The sequence below is a fragment of the Agelaius tricolor genome, unplaced genomic scaffold (genome assembly GCF_023055355.1).
Source record: "Agelaius tricolor isolate 1412-34295 unplaced genomic scaffold, bAgeTri1.0.p SCAF_58, whole genome shotgun sequence".
Taxonomy (NCBI): Eukaryota; Metazoa; Chordata; class Aves; order Passeriformes; family Icteridae; genus Agelaius; species Agelaius tricolor.
The window spans coordinates 1,597,497-1,618,038 of record NW_027269318.1 but is presented as its reverse complement, the minus strand read 5'-3'; the positions used below and the strand labels follow the sequence as shown (position 1 = coordinate 1,618,038).

General features: G+C 57.5%; 1 protein-coding gene across 1 annotated transcript; it reads right to left on the bottom strand.

Annotated features, from left to right (window-relative positions):
- Positions 1 to 1,796: 1,796 nt before the first annotated feature.
- ELP6 (elongator acetyltransferase complex subunit 6) lies at positions 1,797 to 17,732 on the bottom strand. Its single transcript, XM_071456450.1, has 7 exons — positions 17,600 to 17,732; positions 13,813 to 13,891; positions 12,333 to 12,403; positions 5,706 to 5,833; positions 4,731 to 4,923; positions 3,128 to 3,274; positions 1,797 to 2,620 (listed from the first exon to the last, which is right to left on the bottom strand). The coding sequence occupies exons 1-7, from the start codon at positions 17,651 to 17,653 to the stop codon at positions 2,495 to 2,497; spliced, it is 798 nt and encodes a 265-aa protein (XP_071312551.1). The 5' UTR covers positions 17,654 to 17,732; the 3' UTR covers positions 1,797 to 2,494.
- Between the last annotated feature and the right edge of the window lie 2,810 nt (positions 17,733 to 20,542).

Sequence of the window (20,542 nt, the reverse complement as noted above, 5' to 3'; positions counted from 1 at the left end):
GCGGGGATTGGCACGAGGAGCCCCGGAGCATCCCGGGACAGAGCGCCTCGGGAGGGAGCGCCTTGCAGCGGGAGCCCTGGCTCGGTGCAGGGGACAGAGGGGACTCTGGTTCCCGGGAACAGAAGCGGGCCAGGCACTGGGCACACGCTACGGGAAGGGGCAAGCGGTGCCCAGAGGCCACGGGATCTTTCCTTCGCCCCCAGCCATGCCCCTGCTCTCCTGCCAGCACCGTGCTGGCATGCTGCAAAACACATGCCCTGCTCCTTCATCTCCAGGGGCTGAGCACCCCCAGAACAGCCTTTCCAGGGCCCTTCTTGCTGCTGCACACTCTGACCCTTACCAGTCCCTGCTGCCTGCAGATTTCCCAATATAACACATCCCCTATATAACACATCCCCTTCTCCCAGGGACCTGCACCCCTGACCACCAGCCTCAGCCTTGGTGGGACCTCCCCTGCTCGCAGCTCCCTTCGAGGCCAAGGGAACAGGAGAGCTGAGCCCTCAGGCCAAGTCCCACCCAAGTTCCAGCGCTGCCCAAGCTCTGGCTGGCACACACACAGCCCTGAGTGCATGGCAGGGCCCTGAGCACGCAGCTGGTGGCTGACCCCAGGCAAGGCCAGCCTGTCCTGCCACCGATGGCACCATTCCTGCCATCCACTCTCGGGCTGCCCTCCCGCAGCGTCAGCTCCAGAGCGAGGCCCTGGTTGGAGCACGGCCATGCCGGTGGCCTTGGGCAGCACAGCTGTCCCCTCGTGTCCTGGTGGCCAAGGCCACTGCTGGACACTGGGCAGGGCTGTGACTCAGTAACCCCCACAGGCCTCATGGCCCCGTCCAAGCTCACACCACCGCACTGTGCAGGCAGAGAGGCTCTTTCCAAAGGGCTTGGATCCCAGGGAACATGCCCTGCATGGGGTCATGGGGGGTCAGACCCAGGCTCCTCGGCACATTTCTGGGATACAGGCACTGGTTATGGCAGAAAGAACCAGGCAGAAGGCAGCAGTGATGTCACACAGCAGTGATGTCACACAGTGACCTAGCCAGTTTCAAGAGGGAGGCAGAGCCTGGGAGCCAGAATTTGGGATTTCTCTAAGGATAATCCCACAGACATTACTCCCATTATTCACCATTCCGTGCCCGTCACAGATGCACTTTAGGCTGCTGCAGTGCCAGCAGCTACTGGTCCTCTCCTCCTCCCTCTGCATATTGGGGCAGTGCAGTGACCCTGGGCACTGCCAGCACACTGGGACAGCAGCAGTGGCACTGGGCACCGCCACTTCCACAGCCGAGCACAGAGAGACCCAGGGGACACCAGGGACCAGTGATCCTCTAGCACACACATGGCCTGACTCCCCTCCCTCCTTGTGGCTTTGCCACAATCCCTGGAGCCTGCCTGGCTTCCCTGGGCTGCCACTGATCAGCAGCCACAGCCCTGAGCTTGCCAGGGCTCCCAGAACTCTAAGGCAAAGGGCACAAATCAGCGTGGGATGGGCCACTGAGTCTATGTGGAAAATCAGGAATGTGTCCCACTGCCAGAGCTGCTATCCCAGCTCTGGAGCTGCAAGGACCTGGCAGATTGCTCTGGACTCTCACAAGTGTGTGGGACGTTTTTATCTCCCAGGATAAATGGGATACCCCAGCAGGAGCAGCTACCAGGAGACCTCCAGGCCTGAGCTCTGTGGCCAGGAGAAGGCTCTGTCCTCACCCAGGCTTGGGAGATACCCATTCCTGTTCCCTGCCAAGGAGCAGGTGGGGAGCAGTTCCCACCCAGAGATCCACGGTTACTTAATCACTGTACCCTTATCTCACTGAAATTACAGATTATTAATAGAAAAACCTGCTCCAGCACAGGCAGGTCGTGTAACTCGAGTCAGGGTTTGGGATAAGGAAGCAGTGGCTGACACAGGCTTGCAGAGGGGTTTATCCAAGCACAAAGCTCAGGCTGAGCTTGGGAAGCCACAGGGTTTGATAAAGCATGGCAGTGCCAGCTCTCAGCACAGCCAGGTGAGGGCTGCACACGGAGCTGTGGATTTACCAAGTGCAGGGAAGCTGGCAGATGGCCAAACCTCTGCCAGCCAGAGCTGGGAGCGAGGGGAGGATTGCACCAGGCCCCGGGACCATCCCTGCTCCACCCGCTGTGTGTCATCCCCTCCCGTGCCAGCTCCAGCTCCCTCCGTGCAGTGCCTGGCACCGGAAAAGGTGAGGCCAGGCACACCCAGCCCGCAGGGCACCCCCTGCCTGTATTTACATGCTCCAAGGGCCATTCTGGGCCATTCTTGCAAGTTCTTGCTCCCTTTCTTGGCCTGAGTGTGTTGGGAACGGGGTGGGAGGACAAAGGGATGCAGCAGGCCCCAGGCAGGCTGATCCCACGTTGGCACCACTTGCAGGTGTGTCTGAGCTTCCCTCATGGGTCAGCTCACTGTGCTGCTCCTGAGAGGTGCTGGTGGTGCTTTTGCAGAGGCAGGGACTGACACTGCAGGCTCTGCACTGTCCCAGTGTCACAGGACTGCAGCTGACAGCCCCCGTGCAAAGAAGGTGACGTTCCTGTCCTGGATCTTGTACTGGTAGGTCTGGACCTGGTCCTGCTCCGCCTGCCGCAAGGACAATCTCTTGATGATCTTGATCTGCAAAGAGAAGGGAACAGGAACATTGTCCCTTTGCTGCCCAGAGCAGCCTTGCCCCCATGCCTCTGGCTGGCCTGCAGGGAAGGGGGGTCACTAACAATCCATCAGCAGCTGCCTGTCCCTGTGCCTTTGGTGGCAGCCCCTGATGAGGGATCACACAAGTGTCAGCACCCTCCCAGCCCTGCAGAGATCACCACAGGCCAGGCTCAGATCCACCACTGGGGGAAACTTCCCAGGAAAGTTTTCCCTCACCCCGGGCTGGGAGAAGCCTGCACTGCAGCTGCTGTACAAACCCTGGAAAGCTTCTGGAGGGGGGGAGTCCCAGGTGGCAGGATGTCCCTGAATATCCCTGCAGAAGCAGTGACAGCCGGGTGCTCCAGCAGATCCTGGTGTCCATGGGATTACCCTTAACCACACTGCAGCCTGGGCTGTCTCCCACCACCCCGGGGCCTGCAGTGCTGTAGGTGACAGGGACACGTGCCAGCTGTCCACGCTGCTGTGCCTCACCTGCCCGTGAACATCCTTGCAGAAGCCGGTGGCCAGCCCCTCTGCCCACAGGATGAGGTCGCTGTGATGGCACAGGGAGTTCACAACCAGTTCATTCTCCTCATCCTCTGAATCCTCGTTGCTGTGAACCAGCACCACCACGTTCCCCTGCAACGGGAACAGCAGGCAGGGATGAGCCCCTGGCTGGGCCTAATTCTTTAGGGGAAGGATGGGGAGGGTGGCAGCAGGAGCTTTCACAAACATCCCATCTAAGCTCCAGCTTGCTCTGAATTCCACTGGGAAAAGAACCAGCAGCTGCTAATGGAGAGGGTGGACATGGCCCAGCCAGAATCCCCCCATCCCCTGGCTGATCCCCAGTGTGGGCAGCAGTGGAGGGGGGATTCTGCCCCTATGCCCCACCCAGGGGAGACCCCCCTGCAGAGCTGCCTCCAGCTCTGGGCCCAACCCAGAGGTGTCCCTGCCCACAGCACACATGATCTTTATGGTCCCTTCCAACACAGGCCACTCTGTGACATACAAACACTGAGGAGCTCACTGTACGTTGTGTACACACACACATATGTAACATGCAATCTAAAAATACCTCCAGCCTTTGAGAGGAGACAGTGGCTGAACCAGTCTGTCAGGCTGGGCAGATGGCACTGACTGAATTCAGAGCAGGTAAATAAAGAGGTGGCCAAAGGGCTGCAGCAATGCTCACACCCTCACAGCTCTGACAGGGAGCAAACACCTCCCCAGCACACCGACTCTATTAACAGCCACCCCAAGAGACTCTGCCTCAGCCCATGCAAGTCACCAGTGACTTAAAATAACATGAATTCTCAATCAATTAAAATGTACTTTAAGGCTTCAAAACACCTCAGACAGAAATAGCAAAGTGTTAGCGTGGTTGATATCTTTTTTAGCTCTTTGGAGGTAAATAGTCTCTGCCAGCAGATCATGCCTGTCAGCACATACAGCCCAACACCCTGTACTGTGTGAAGTGCAGGGTGACAGCACCCAGCACCATTGGCTCATTCCTCACTCCTGCAGGGAAGTGCCCAGGGAGGGGACGCTGCCTGCGATGGCAGAGCTTGGATGTCACTGTGAGCACTCCTGGCTGTGGTGCTCCCAGGAGTCCCCACATCGCTGGGAGATCTCTGTAGATCATCACCCCACCTCGGGGAGCAGCCACACTGGAGGGTGGTGGGAGTAGGGGCTGGTGTGCCCCCAAAGGGACCCCTCATTTCTGTCCCCTGTGAGACTCACCAGCCCCTCACATGACCCATTTCCACCCCTGCCCTCCCACACAGGGGTGTGAGTCAGGATCTCTGGAGAGCCAGGAGCTCCAAAACCCAACATTTTACATCTCAAATCCCTGTTCATACATCAGAGACACACAGAACCCTTCTCTGGGCAGCATCTCCCAGGAATCCAGCTGAACAGGAGCCTGCACAGGGACCCACACAATTCCCAAGAGTGGCCCCAGAGCAATGATGCAATGATCTGAACTCCCTGGACAGCCACAGGCTTTCAGAAACCTCAGCATGGTCCGATGGAAGGAGCAGACGGACCTGGCTTTGCTCTGGAGGCTGAGCACAGGCAGAGCCCGGGGCAGCAGTACCTTCAGCTGGCAGCACACACACACACGGCAGTAGTGGATGAAGTCCAGCACGGCCACCGGCGCAGCCCCCAGGCTCAGCAGGACACTCAGGTCATCCACCAGCAGCACGGGGCCCTTCCAGGAATGGCCGGCGGTGGCGCTCAGGGACACCCGCACGAAGTCAAACAGGGCTCGCAGGTCACCGCTGCTCCCGCTGCAAGACACGAGGGACGTGTCAGGGCTTGGCACCGCCCGTCCCCCTCCTCAGCCACTGACCCACGGTGGGGATCACCAGCCTGTCCCCTCCTGCTGTGACAGCCACCTCCTCACTCGCTGCCCGTCAGCCCCTGTCCTTCACACCTGCGTGTGGTGGAACCCTCCTGCCCTGCTCCGGGGGCCATGGAACGGTTTGGGTGGGAAGGAAACTCAGAGCCCATCCAGTGCCACCTCTCTGCCATGGCACAGACACCTTCCACTCTCCAGGCTGCTCCAAGCCCAGTCCAGCATGGCCTGGACACTGACAGGGAAGTGTCTGGCCTCTGCTGAGCTTCCCAGGGAACAGGGAGAAAATGGCATGGGAATAAACCCAAAAGCCAGCATGGATAAAGCAGCACTGCTCTCTTGGATAAGAATAAAACTCAAAGTAATGAGAGAAGGGAATAAAACCACTTGGCTGGGGTTTCATTCCACACAAACCTGTGGAGTGCTGAAATAAATGTTTTTCTAGACCTGTGACATGCTTGGCAATGAGGCTGGGAGTGCAAGTTCCCCTAAAATCTGGAAAGGGACACAGGATCCCTCCGAAGCAGCAGCGAGGGAGAGGCCAGAACACTTAGAGGGATGTGCACAATGCTGGTGTTTCCCTTCCCTTGGTGTCCAGCTGAGTCCTTGGGCCTTGGAGGAGAGCACAAAGGGCAGCAGGAGGCAGTCCTGCACCTTGGGTGGTGCCCTTGGTGGCAGCAGATGTGAGGGGGAACACTCCATGCTCAGGCTCACCTCAGAAACTGCAGAGGACTGGGCTGTCCTGGCTGCTCCTCCTCCCCAAACAGGAGGTCAAGGCAGGACTTGAGACCCTCCAGGAAGACAAGCTGTCCCTGCTCCTTGGCAGCTGCCAGACTGACTCCCTGGAGAGAGGAAAACATTGGCTTTCAGAGTGAACACTTATGGAAAATGGTGCACACAGAACCACATGGGTCGACAGCCAAATTTTCATTCTTGTTTGAATCAAATCTTATCTAAATGTGCTGATAAAGTCAGTGCTTCAGGGATGAAATGGGCATTTCTGTTACAGTCACTGGTGACATATTCACTCTTCTGTACTTTGCCCGGAGATAACAAAAGCACATTTGTGATTGTGATTTGGGGGCTCAAACCTCCTGGAATTCCTTCTGGGAAGCCAGCTTGGTGTGCAGAGACAGGGAGAGAATGGGCCAGGCTTCTCCAAGGGCCTGCTGTGAGCAATCCCTTCACCTCCCTCCCTGGGAGGTGAAAGCTTTTGTTTGTCACTATCTCCAGATCTGTGGCAATGAGGGCTCTGGGCACAGCCCACGCAGCTGAGCCTGGCACCAGCTGAGCCTGGCACGGCCTGGATCCAGAGAGGCCGTGGGCTTGGCATCCCCGCATTGCACAACACCTGGAGAGAGCAGCCAGGGCTCCCACAGCCAGGAATCCCACGGGAAGCAGCCCTGACTCCACCAGGAGGAGGAGGAGGAGGACCACGACAAATGCCTGGGGCTGCAGCTCAGACTCAAGCTCAGCTGGCTCACAGCCTTGCCTGGTGGTGAGGCCAATGGAGGGCCACGTGCTGGGAACAGCCAGCTCCAACGGAGACATCCACAGCTGCAGCACACATGGACAGGGCTCAGCTGGAGATCACACAATTCTACACAGGTTTGGGTTGGAGGGATGTTTGAAGGTCATCCAGTTCATCCCTCTGCAGGGACATCTTCCACTGGATTAGGTTGCTCCAAGGCCTGTAAGGGGCTAGAGGAGCTGGGGGGCTCAGCCTGGACAAGAGGAGGCTCTGAGGGGACCTTCTCACTCTCCACAGTTTATTCTCAAAAAGGGTGGCCAGGCATTGGAAGGGGCTGCCCAGGGCAGTGGAGGAGTCACCATCCCTGGGGGCATTTAAAGCCTTGTGGATGTGGCACTTGGGTTAGAGGTGGCCTTGGCAGTGCTGGGGGACAGGGGGACACAAAGATCCCTGAGGGCTTTCCAACCTCAGTGATTCCATGACCATGTGCAGTACAATTATTTCCTGGAGGATTGGACTAGATCACCTTTTCAGGTGTGTTCCAACCCAAACCATTCCATGATTATCTTCCCAGGCTCAATTTTGCAGCACTATCACTTTGTAACATGGATATTAAGAATAATCTGAGGCCCGACTGAACTCCATCTGCTGGCATTTGCTCCCTGCTTTAAATGGAAGCTGCTTGGACTCCCAACCCCAGGAATCCTGCTGCCTTAGAACTCTTCCTCTATTTTCCTTCTACTCAGCTGGGAAGGAACATATGCCTGAATGCTCACTCCCTCTTCAGAGTCCCCCTATCAAGCAATAGATTTTTTTGGGCACTACCCCTCAGTAACAGCTCCAGAAATAGCAGCATTATTGGGCAATTCTGAGCACACACGATGGAAAACTTCCTAGCCAAGGACAGAAGCACCTTTATGTGGCAGGTGAGGAGCAGGGAACAGCCAGCAAATAAATACCTGCCATGCCATAAGGAAAGGCTGGGCTGCACAGCAGCCTCACATTCCCTCACATGCCCCATTCCCTCGGGGATTTCTGCAGTCCATAGGACTGGGAACCTGCTGAAAGGCTGTGACTAAATTCACTATTGATATCAATAATTCAGCAACTGATTTTACCTTTGCTTCAGCCATTTCTTCCTGCACACACAAAGTCTCTGTACCTCAGATCTGCAAGAAAAGCGTCCCCCCTTCAGAAGGAAACTCAGTGCTGTGACACCAGGGCCTGCCTGGGTGACAGAGAAGGGCCACAGCAGCCAGGGACAGGGTGCCTGTGTGTCAGACCAAGAATTCAGCCCCCTCAGTGCCATGCCATGGAGCCAGCAAGTCCAGCTTAGTTTTCCAGCAGGGGAACAGGTTCCAGGGAACTCACCCACTGCAGCCACCTTCCACAGCAAACCTCTGCCTGTCCCCTGCTGCCAGCCCACCCAGTGTGATCTCTGGAAGCAGCACAGGAAGCATCAGGCAGCTTGGAAAAGTGGGCTAAGTGCTCTAAATGGCCAGTGGCACCTTCCTGAGTGCACAGCCAGGACTGATATCCCCAGAGCAGAGCCACTGCAGTGCCCAGCACCCAGACAGCCTGAAAGCTTTCACTGTGAGCCAGTATCCTGCTCCATTACCCTGGAGCACAGGACATTATCTCTGGCACGCTGTCAGCCATCGACCCAGCCCAGGATGCTCCTGCAGCAGCAGCAGGATCCAGCCCAGGATGCTCCTGACCAGCAGGACCCAGCCCAGGATGCTCCTGCAGCAGCAGCACCCAGCCCAGGATGCTCCTGACCAGCAGCAGGACCCAGCCCAGGATGCTCCTGACCAGCAGCAGGACCCAGCCCAGGATGCTCCTGACCAGCAGGACCCAGCCCAGGATGCTCCTGACCAGCAGCAGGACCCAGCCCAGGATGCTCCTGACCAGCAGCAGGACCCAGCCCAGGATGCTCCTGACCAGCAGGATCCAGCCCAGGATGCTCCTGACCAGCAGGATCCAGCCCAGGATGCTCCTGACCAGCAGGACCCGGCCCAGGAATGCTCCTGACCAGCAGCAGGACCCAGCCCAGGATGCTCCTGACCAGCAGCAGGACCCAGCCCAGGATGCTCCTGACCAGCAGCACCCGGCCCAGGATGCTCCTGACCAGCAGGACCCAGCCCAGGATGCTCCTGACCAGCAGGATCCAGCCCAGGATGCTCCTGACCAGCAGGATCCAGCCCAGGATGCTCCTGACCAGCAGGACCCGGCCCAGGAATGCTCCTGCAGCAGCAGGATCCAGCCCAGGATGCTCCTGACCAGCAGGACCCGGCCCAGGAATGCTCCTGACCAGCAGGATCCAGCCCAGGATGCTCCTGACCAGCAGCAGGACCCAGCCCAGGATGCTCCTGCAGCAGCAGCAGGACCCAGCCCAGGATGCTCCTGACCAGCAGCAGGACCCAGCCCAGGATGCTCCTGACCAGCAGCAGGACCCAGCCCAGGATGCTCCTGACCAGCAGCACCCAGCCCAGGATGCTCCTGACCAGCAGCACCCGGCCCAGGATGCTCCTGACCAGCAGCACCCAGCCCAGGATGCTCCTGACCAGCAGCACCCAGCCCAGGATGCTCCTGACCAGCAGCAGGACCCAGCCCAGGATGCTCCTGACCAGCAGCACCCAGCCCAGGATGCTCCTGACCAGCAGGACCCGGCCCAGGATGCTCCTGACCAGCAGGACCCAGCCCAGGATGCTCCTGACCAGCAGGACCCGGCCCAGGATGCTCCTGCAGCAGCAGGACCCAGCCCAGGATGCTCCTGACCAGCAGCACCCGGCCCAGGATGCTCCTGACCAGCAGGACCCAGCCCAGGAATGCTCCTGCAGCAGCAGGATCCAGCCCAGGATGCTCCTGACCAGCAGGACCCAGCCCAGGATGCTCCTGACCAGCAGCAGGACCCAGCCCAGGATGCTCCTGACCAGCAGGACCCAGCCCAGGATGCTCCTGACCAGCAGCAGGACCCAGCCCAGGATGCTCCTGCAGCTGCAGCTCAGCTCTCCTGTCCCTCTGGGCAGCTGTGGAGCGTGCTGCCCCCCGGCTGCCAGCAGTGACAGCCCCTCAGAGCAGAGCTGCTGCTCTCCACTGGCCATCCCGTACGGGAAAGGGAAATGTCTGAGGGACAGAAGGAATGGAGAGTGCAAAGCAGGGGGGATGAGCTCATCGGCAAACACAGCTGTGGGACAAAGTGGGGCCATCAGTGATCAGGCCACACCACGCCCTCCAAGCTGTGAGCTCCACGAAGGGGACAGGAGATGGGCATCATCAAATGGGGACAAATCTGGTTTTCCTGTAAAACAAAACAAACTTTGTTCAAGTGAGGGTGGGAACACCAACCTGGCAGGGTGCCCTGCTGCTGTTTGTCCTGATATAGCCCTGCATGTTCTCTGCAAGGTCAGGGCCAATAACACTGACAGTGCCTTAAAATGAAGTGTGGGTCCTCAGGGAAAGATGACACAGGCACAAAAAAAGTCAGGGAAGTTTTTTCCTGCAAGTAAAGATACATCCCTGCGCTTAGCTAACACAGAAGGAAGTGGTTTGGGACCTGTAACACCTGGCACTCTGGGAAAGCAGCAAGTCCCTGGAAATATCACTTCAGCTGTGTATAAATATTCACTTTATCACCTCACACAAGTGCTACAAGTGTCACTGTACAATCCACCCTGACTCCAGGAGCCTCCTCCTGGGGCTGGGACTACCCTGCTCCCAACAGAAACTGGGGCATTGCTCAGTTCTGAAGCTCTTCCAAGTGCAGGCTTTCCTAAGGCCATAATTACAGTCACAGAATCACTGAGGCTGGAAAAGTCCCCTGAATCCATCCAGTCCAGCCATTCCCCCAAGCACTGCCAGGGCCACCACCAACCCATGTCCTCAAGTGCCACAAACAGAGGGTTTTTAAATCCCTTCACCAGTGGGGACTCCAGCACTGCCCTGGGCAGCTGGGCCGGGGTTGGATCACCCTTCAAGGGAAGGAATTTTCCCAATATCCAACCTGAACCTTCCCTGGCAACCCTTGAGGTCCCTGCTCCCTGGGAGCAGATTCTGAGCCCCCCTGGCTGTCCCCTCCTATCAGGAGCTGTGCAGAGCCACAGGGTCCCCCCGAGCCTCCTTTTCTCCAGGCTGAGCCCCTCCCTCAGCTCTCTCAGCCTCTCCTGGGGCTCCAGACCCTTCCCCATCTCCATTCCCTTCTCTGAACATGCCCTGTCCTGTACCTGGGGATCACAAATCTGCCCCCAGGACTGGAGGTGCCTCAGCAGTGCCAGCACAGGGCCTGTGGCCACACCATTACTGCTCTCCAGTAAAGATCTACAGCAGCCAGTTCTTAACCAAATTTAAGAGTGAAACTACCCTGCCGAGAACCACCTTTTCTGAGCCTGGCGTGTTCATCTGTGCAAAGAAGGATTAAAGCAAAGAGAAAATGTGATGGAAACTTGGATATAAATAACCGATGTTGCGACCTCCAGCTCCTCAGAGCCTGGGAGGAATCCACAGCAAGGACCACAGGGGCACCTATGAAGCTGCAAGGCAGGAGTGACTCAGAGCTGAAAGCAGCTCAGTGCTTCTCTGAGCTGTGCTTATCACCTCCTTTGTGGCAGCCACCTTTTGTTCGAGTATCAGACAGCAAATCGCCCCCATTTGCATCGCACGTGTGCTCCAGCTAATCCTCCTGTTCTCGCTCCTCAGCCTCCAGCCAGGGAGATGTCAGCAGCTGCCATGAGTGTACACCGGGAAATCTCGGCATTGGGAAACACCCTGAACTTGAGGAGCAGGCAGGGAGCCCGTATTTGACCGCTGGATTTCCTCCCCACAGCGGCTGCTGCGCCCCATTTCCTGCCCCACTCAGCAAGTTCCCCCCAGGATTTCCTCCCCTCTGCACCACAAAGGCCAGGACAGCTCTGTGCTCCTGGGGGGGTTGTTCAGCCAGGGGAATCACACCTGGAGTTACAGCTCCGTGGGGGAACAGCCTGTTTGCTGTGTGCCCCGGGCGCTGATCTCCTTTCAAAAGGTAAAATCTGAGCAGTAAATAAAATCCAGCTGTTTAGCAGCACCGTGTTTCCAGTGGAGAATACAGAACCTGGCTCCTCAGCATCTGGGAGTCTTTGTGAGCAGCAGTGCTGCTGGGATTCACAGCAGAACCAGAGGGAGGAGCAGTGCAAGCCCGCATCCCCTCAGCCCTGGAAGGTCACCTGCACTGCCCACCTGGGGCATTTCACCTTGGAGTGGTGTAAAAGAGCTGAGTGAAGCAGTTTGGAGCTCAGACAATATGCTGACACGCAGAATTACCCTGCCTGCTTTGTCTCTCTTTCCTCATTGCAGAGTACACATAATCCTTGTCCAACTCAGCATGGGAAGGAAATCCCCAGGAACTTACCTGTGGCTCCTCACAGAGCTCAAAGGGATGGCTCAGCCCAGAGGCCAAGGAGGCACACAGGTGTCCTTGTGACCCTCCATCCCAACAGGAACCAGAGGACAGGGCACAAAGTCACCCCAGGAGCCCCTGTAGGAGTGCAGGGTCCTGGGAACACTGACACCCCAGCATTTTCCTCTCCAGGGGATTAAGGAGCCTCCATCCAGCAGTCTGTGCCTGTCTGGGGAGCACTGATCCCCAGCAAACCATTCCAAGCACAAAGCAAGCAGCTGTTCCAGCTCGTGGCAGGGCAGAGCCCGTGGGGCACCTCACAGCTGGGTTTCTGCCCCAAAGTGCTCTTTATCCCCATCCCAGGAGCACCAATCCTGACTGTCCCCATCAAGGCCTGGAAACATTTGCTCACACACAGTTCCTGCTGCCCATTCCCATTCCTTCCCACCCAACAGAACCTTCCTGGACCCATAACAATGAACCCATGCCAAGGACTCACCAGCTTCTGTGCCACGATGCTGTAGTGGCTGAAGGACTGGAGCAGGGCCACAAAGCAAACCTTGCAGCCAGCTGGGGAGGGACAAAAGCACGTGTTAGCAGTTCCACTCTGCAGCTGACATTATCAAAGCTCATAAATCACAGCAGCCAGGCCACACATCTGTCTGGAAGGACCTTGAAGTGATGCAGGTCTAGACAAACCCTCCTTTGCTTTCAGTTTCCACCCTTCTAGAGGATATCTGCATTAGTGAAAATGTGAGTTTAAAAAGAGGGAAAAAGATGGAAAAAGATGACTTTGAAGAGTGTAAAGCCACTTTTCTGCCTCATGCCAGGCCAGCCTGAGACCTCCTGACCCTGTTTGATGGTGTGACAGTAAGGAGGCCAAGTGCCAGCTGTGACACTGAACTACTGAAACCACAGACATACCAAAAATTCCCATTTTGGCTCTCACAGGGCAAGCGACCTTGACTGGAAAAACACAGAACTGGGAATTGTGTCAGACACCTAAATAAAAAGTGATTTTGGAACACAGTTTGGCTATGAACATAAGCATGTTTGTTGGACATGGATTTCAAATAGAACAAGTCAATGGCCCCAGATGAACCTTCAGATCTCCCAAAGGTTTTGGGCACCAAGAGGACAACATGGGGGTGCTGCAAACAGGGAATAACAGCACCCAGGTCCTGGGCTGGAGGGGAGCAGGTGACAGCCAGCACACCAACGCCCAGGGCACTGCTGTGGGGCAGCAGCACCAATGCCCAGGGCGCTGCTGTGGGGCAGCAGCACCAATGCCCAGGGCACTGCTGTGGGGCAGCAGCACCAATGCCCAGGGCACTGCTGTGGGGCAGCACCATCAATGCCCAGGGCACTGCTGTGGGGCAGCACCATCAATGCCCAGGGCACTGCTGTGGGGCAGCAGCACCAATGCCCAGGGCACTGCTGTGGGGCAGCAGCACCAATGCCCAGGGCACTGCTGTGGGGCAGGACACCAGCAGAGCCTGAGGCAGTGCCTGGCAGGTCTCTGAACCATTTACAGCTGGAGGAGTCCCTGAGTCCAATGCCTGCTCTGCAGGGGCCAGGAGGTTACTCACAGGGGAAACTGCTCCCACAAAAGTAATTAGACAGCTTGCCAGGCTCTGTTTGTTTCTTGACTCACTCTGAGCTTATCTGTTGTTAATTGGTCCTGATATGTGTAATTATATCATAAAAATGGAAGCAGTGAGAGAATTGCAGTGAACACTTCCCTGTCAGAGCCTGTTTGATTTACAACCATTGCCACAATCCATGATGAAACAAGGTGCAGAATTATGGGATGTACCCAAGGATACAGTGGAGTCCCAGGAACAAGTCAGGACTAGGACCCATAAATCCTAACCCCAAACTTTGGGTTTATCTGAGGATAACTCACACTCTGCAGAACTGCTCCCTCATTGAGGGAACCTCTGAGGTGTTCCTGCCTCAGAGTGCTGCTGCTGACCCACCTCTGAGGTAGAAGGAGAGGAAGTGGTGCACCAGGAAGCTGCCATCTGTCCGGGTGTCTCGCAGCAGGGTGAATTTACCCTGGAAAAGAAGCAGCAAAGTAACAGAGTAAGGTGAGGGCACCAAGTGCTCTTGGTAGACAAGATGTTGGCTCAAGCTGCAGGAATTCTGCAGGTGCTACTCAGAGGAAGAAGTGGACAAGCAGAGCTCCAGCTGCCTGTTTACAGAGGGAAGCCAGCACTTCCTCTGGACACAGCCCACGGGGAGGCATCTGAACCACAGCCTCACTAGGGCTGGAAAAGCCCTCTGAGCTCACCAAGTCCAACCATGAACCCAGCTCAACCATTAGCACTGCCAAGCTCACCATGAACCATGTCCCCACATGTCCCAGCTAAAAACCCTTCACCACTGGACCATGTCCCCACATGTCCCAGCTAAAAACCCTTGTGCTCAGCTGTGAGCCCAGCTGAACCCCCAGGTCTGTGGCAGCAGGTGCCACCCCCTCCCCTAAGGTGCAGCACGGTGCTCCCAGTGCCACCACACGGAGCCTCTGGTGCTGGGCACCACCAGGGGCTTCTGGGCTGTTTCCATCTCCCAGCCTTGTGCCCCTTTCCTCCAATTCACGGGCATCTTTCTTCTCCCAGTGGCAGGGGAACAAGAGCCACTCACTCACTGCACTCCCAGCCCATCCTCCCCTGCCACAGCCAGCACTGCCAGTGTGCTCCAAACGCCAGCACCCCTGGAGCTGCTGCTCCTCCTGTGTCAAACAGCCCTCCCTAGCCTCCCTTCCAGCTTTACTTCCAACATGCCACCTTCAGAGTAGAAAACCTTATCATCAAAGTTCTGTAGTGCAGCAGAGCTCTCAGCACAAGGTATAAACCCTGTTTTGATCAGGCAGGAAATTAATTCTGTTCATTAGTGCACACTCATTATCAGCCCCAGCCTCATCAAGGTGTTTGTTTCCATTAAAATCTTAGGCAGGATGTTTCTTTAATCAATACAAATCATAGATGAGCTGCTTGGAAACACAAAGAACTTATCAAAGTGGGAGGTTTTTCTACTCCCAGGAACAGAAGAAGCCTTTCAGAGCAAGGAGCCATCTCCACACAGGCAATTCCCAAACCATCCATCAGAACAAACTCCCCGGTGCAGAGTGAATGGAACAGCAAACATTGAACGTGACTGCAGGGAATGCAGAGCAGAGGCCAGGGCAGGGAAGTGAGAGCTGGAGTGAGAGAGAGCTCTTTCCCCAAAAAGGGTTATGCCTCAATGGCATAACACACTGCAGTGACAGGGACACCGCCCCAAGATGTGCCCTCCATGGAGGAGAGCTGTGTCAAAGAGCACAAACCCAGGCATTCAGGGTTTATCTTGTGCAGCTCCATCCTCTCCTGCTCCCCACCAGAGCCCCGGGAAGAGCGGGCTGGGCACGCCCCACGTGCCCTCCCTGCCAGCACCAGCTGGGTCCCACAGGCTGTGCTGGCGTTTGTCACTCTGAGCACCCAGCACCATCCCAAAGGCAAAGCCTTCCTGTGGCATCCTCCCCACCAGCCCCAGCCCGGTGTGTCCACGCTCTGCCCTCACACACTCAACACCTGCAGGCTCAGGGAGAGGCTGCAGCTGCTCGCCAGGAACTGCCAGAATGCCCCGGCGGGTGCCACAAGCCCAGGTGACACAGCAGGCACGGCCACAGCAGCTCCCTGCACCCAGCAGCCTGCGGGGACAGCTCCTGTCAGCCCGGGAAGCGGCAGGGCCCGGCTGTGGAGCTGCGGAAATGGGGATGGCAGCGCCGGGAAGGGCCGGCCAGCAGAGGGCTGACACTGCCACACAGGGGGACACCCGGCCGGGTACCCCAGCACACCGCAGGGACTGGCTCTGCACAGGGATCACCGAGGGGGACCTGCACACACACTACTCATCATTTACCACCAGAGTGAAGCACCTTTAGTGCCGTGAGTACTGCAGGAGGCCATTCCCCACTCCAGCACTGGGAACACGCTCACTGGGCAGGCAGCCACCCTGGTGTGACACCCAGAGAGAGCAGAACCCACAGCCTGTGGTGGGATGGGAACGCCCAGCTCAACCCAAGGGAATTCCTCACACAGACAAAGCCTTGCTCAGCTCCTGCTCTGGCTGCCAAGCCAAACCCAGGATCTTCAGGCCAAAGCTCAGGGTTTTGCTCTGCGGAACTTCCTGCTCACATCGAGGTGAGCTCCTTGCCTCAGAACCAAGCTCGTGGATGCCCTCATTCCCACTCATCCCACAGCTCCACCACCAAAGTGTCCTGTCCACACCACAGAGCACAAACTCCACCAAGCACTTCTCCCTTAGTGTTTCACGTGAATTAAAAACCCAACAGCAACCCAGAGGCACCTCAGGGCTTTGGGACTTTGCACACTCAGACCACCCTTTACTAACACCTCCCCAGGTCTGCTCTGAGCCTCAAGGGCACCATCCCAAATTCCCCTCAGTACTGATTCCCCATCAGAGCAGCACTGCCCCACTCCAGCCAGCCTGACAAGGAATGACCTCAGAAGTACCCTCCAGATCAAGGAGAAACCTCTCCTATTCCCATCACAAGCTGGTAGTACAGCAAGGGGGGAAACTGGAGACAAAAGGGGAAACTCACACTTATAAAATAAATTATCACCTCAAACTTGTTTTTATCATCTAAGCTCATAACTGTCAGGAAAAACATGGAGTAACATGGAGCATATGGATAATTTATTAATAATTACTGATGACACCAAGCTGGTGGTGTGGTCACACGCCAGAGAGAAGGGATGGGACACCCAGAGGGACCCGGAGATGTTGACAGAGCGGGTCCATGGGAACCTCATGAGGTTCAACAAGGCCAAGTGCAAGGTGTTGCACCTGGGCCAGGACAACACCCAGAATCAGCAAAGGCTGGGGGACGGATGGACAGAAAACAGACCTGGAGTGGCTCCAGGAGAGCTGGAGCCCCTCTGCTCTGGAGCCAGGCTGGGAGAGCTGGGAATGCTCCCCTGGAGAGGAGAGGGCTCCAGGGAGAGCTCAGAGCCCCTGGCAGGGCCTGGAGGGGCTCCAGGAGAGCTGCAGAGGGACTGGGGACAAGGGATGGAGGGACAGGACCCAGGGAATGGCTCCCAGTGCCAGAGGGCAGGGATGGATGGGAGATTGGGAATTGGGAATTGTTCCCTGTAAGGGTGGAGAGGCCCTAGAATAGAATCCCCAGAGCAGCTCTGGCTGCCCCTGGATCCCTGAAGCGTCCCAGGCCAGGCTGGACGGGGCTTGGGATGCAGGAAAATGTCCCTACACAGGACGGGAGGTGGGACTGGATGAGCTTTGAGGCTCCTTCCAGCCCAAACCACTCTGGGATTCCACGACTGACATTTTACCTGCACAGCTCTCACAGACAGCCAGGCTGTTTAGTTCCTGCGTGACTTCATTTACACAAAACCTCCCTGGAAAAGCTACATTAATTAATTAATTAATGACAAGTATCTCTAGAGCAGCTCCCCGGTCCGGAGCAGTGCCCGCCAGCGGGTTTAACGCCCAGTTCTGTGTTTATTCCCCGCATGGGAGCACGGACACACCGCGGGAGCAGAGCTCGGCCCTTGCTCAGTGGGAGCCGGAGCCGTGAGGAGCGGCGGAGAGCCGGGAACGGGAGATGGAAGGGCCGAAGGCGGCTCAGCTCTGGCACCGGCCGCAGCCACCGCCTCCGTCTGCGGAGGCCGTGCCCCTCCCAGCGTGCCCCGCCGCTCCCGGCGGCCCCGGCCCGTCCCTCCCGCCCTCTCAGCGCCCTCTCACCGCGTCCGGGCGCTCCGGGGAGGCCCCGAGCAGCTCGTTCAGCTCCGCGAACATGGCGGGCGCCGCTGAGGGGCCGCGCGCGGCGAGAAACGCCGCGGGCCGCGCATGCGCGGGGCGGGTGGCGCCCCCTGCTGGCGGGGTGCGGCCCGAGCCGCCATTGCCGCCCCCCGGGGACCCGCGTGCGCAGCAATTAACGGGGCTGGATCGGCAATTAATTAACGGGAATGGATCGGCAATTAACGGGGCTGGATCGGCAATTAATTAACGGGAATGGATCGGCAATTAATTAACGGGAATGGATCGGCAATTAACGCGGCTGGATCGGCAATTAATTAACGGGAATGGATCGGCAATTAATTAACGGGAATGGATCGGCAATTAACGCGGCTGGATCGGCAATTAGCGGGGCTGGGCCCTCGTCCCAACCTCAATTAAAGCGGCTGGATCCTCACCCATGTGGTTAATTAAAGTTCTGAATGGGACATCCCATCATTAATTCGTGGACCTGGATCCTCATCCCATCGTAATTAACGGGGCTAGATGCTCATCCCCCATCATTAATTCACAGGGCTGGATCTCTATCCCATCCTTAGTTCATGGAGCTGGATCCTCATCCCGTTGTTCCCAGAGGCACAGCCTGGGTCTGGCTCCCCATCCCATAATAATTAATGGGGCTGGATCCCCATCCCACTGTTAGTTTGTGTGACTGGATCCTCATCCCGTTGTTCCCAGAGGCACAGCCTGGGGCTGGCTCTCCATCCCACCATAATTAACGAGGATGGATCCCCATCCCACTGTTAGTTCTTGGGGCTGGGTCCCCATCCCATTGTTAGTTTGTGGGGCTGGATCCCCATGATCCCCACCCCATTGTTCCCAGAGGCACAGCCTGGGGCTGGCTCTCCATCCCATAATAATTAATGGGGCTGGATCCCCATCCCGCTGCTCACAGAGGCACACCCTGGGGCTGGCTCCTCATTCCCATAATAATTAATGGGGCTGGATCCCCATCCCACTGCTCACAGAGGCACACCCTGGGGCTGGCTCCTCATTCCCATAATAATTAATGGGGCTGGATCCCCATCCCACTGCTCACAGAGGCACACCCTGGGCTGGCTCCCCGTTCCCAGCAGCAGAGCTGCCCCCAGCTGCCCCCAGCTGCCCTGGTCAACCCGAGCCCTGGTCACAGGGTGCCACCTGCCCCTTTCCAAACCCCTGTGTGGCACATTTAATCCATCTGGGAAGCATCAGGGACGCTTTGGGACACGGGGGATTTGTGAGGGGTCTGTTACTCTCTCACTGACTCCTGTTTCAGTATCAGCACATTTGGAAAGTGCTGAACATGGTAAAAATGATCTGCAGTAACAGCAAATTTACAGCCCATAACCACCAAAATCCACATTCTCTGGTGTCATTTTTGCCTCCGAGCCCAAATTTGAGTTTTCTGGCACTTAATTCAGCTTTCCATTTGCTCCAGCAAAGCTTTTGTAACCTTTCATCGTGAATTTCATAATGGAAGCAGGGATTGCCCTGCTGAGAGGAGCAGGAGAGAGGATTCTGGATCCAGGGGGACTGTAGAGAGGATTCTGGAGCCAGGGGTGTGCCAGGGGGGTTGGAGAGCAGGTTTTGGATCCAGGGGAACTGGAGAGAGGATTCTGGAGCCCGGGGTGTGCCAGGGGGGCTGCAGAGAGGATTCTGGAGCCCGGGATGTGCCAGGAGAACTGGAGAGAGGATTCTGGATCCAGGGGAACTGGAGAGAGGATTCTGGAGCCCGGGATGTGCTGGAGGCCGGGATGCTGCGCTGTGAGCATTAGGGGGCATCCCACGATGGGAGAAGAGCACGGAACGAGGGACGGAGGCACTGCCTGGGTTCATTCAGCCCCTCGGAGCATCGCTGCTGAGGGACTCCGTGGGGCTGGCAGCGGGGTTCCACGGGAGAAGGGGACAAGCCGGGCTGTGGCCACCCGGGGAAGCCCCAGAGCTGCAGATTCCCGGGAAGAGAGCAGTGGGAACACGGGAGGTGCTCCCTCACCTTCGCGCAGAATGATTCCTGGAGGGAGGATGGGCACTGTGAGGTTTGGCTGAGGCACTGCGGCCGTTCTCCTGCCCTTATTCCCGATGTTCGTGTGTGTGTGTTCCATTTAAAATTCCCCATCCTGCCCTCCTGCCCAGCTCGGGGTCCCTGCTGTGCCCCGGCCCCCTCTGGAGGAGCTGCCTCTCTGCTTCCCTTCGGTGCCTTCTGTCCTGCAGAACCCGGGGCTGGGAGCTCCTTTAGGAGCCCAAATCGCTTTGCTTTTGTTCCCGCAGCCTTTCAGGGGCTGGAGCCTTTCAGGAGCCTCTCCCTGCCGGGGCCGGAATTCCTCCGGGAGAGCCTGGCCCGGGGCTGGATCCCCATGCCGGTGTTAGTTCGTGGGGCTGGAGCCGGGATCACCGGGCTGTGGGAGCCCGTTCCGCCGGCCAGGGGCTCACCGGGCCCGGGCAGTGCCCGGCGGTGTCCCGGGAGCTGTCCCCGGAGCTGTCCCTACCTGGCCGCATTGGAATGCGAGCGGAGCCGCCGCTCGGGCTCCCTTTGTGTGCGCTGTCACGTCTCCCTCCCCGTGGCACTTCCCTCCGGCTCTTCGCGAGCCGCAGAGCCCGAAATGCCTCGCAAATGAAACGCAAAATCCTCCCTTCTTCTCCCCTCAGCGGGAAGGGGAGCAGAGCCGCATGCAAAGTGCAGCTGCATCCCTCCAAACACCTCTCGTCCTTCCTCATCTATTCCTTCCCACACCCCAGGACTTGTTACCGTGCGAAGGCAGGGAGGATTTTGCTGTTAAAACCGGTGCCCCTTCCCTCCCATCTGCTCCGTGCCTATTTCCAGTATTTACCATGGAGCTGCTTCCCAGAGGAGCCATATGGGATCCATAGGTAACCACGCTGCTTCCAATGAAGCCCCTATGGCAGAGC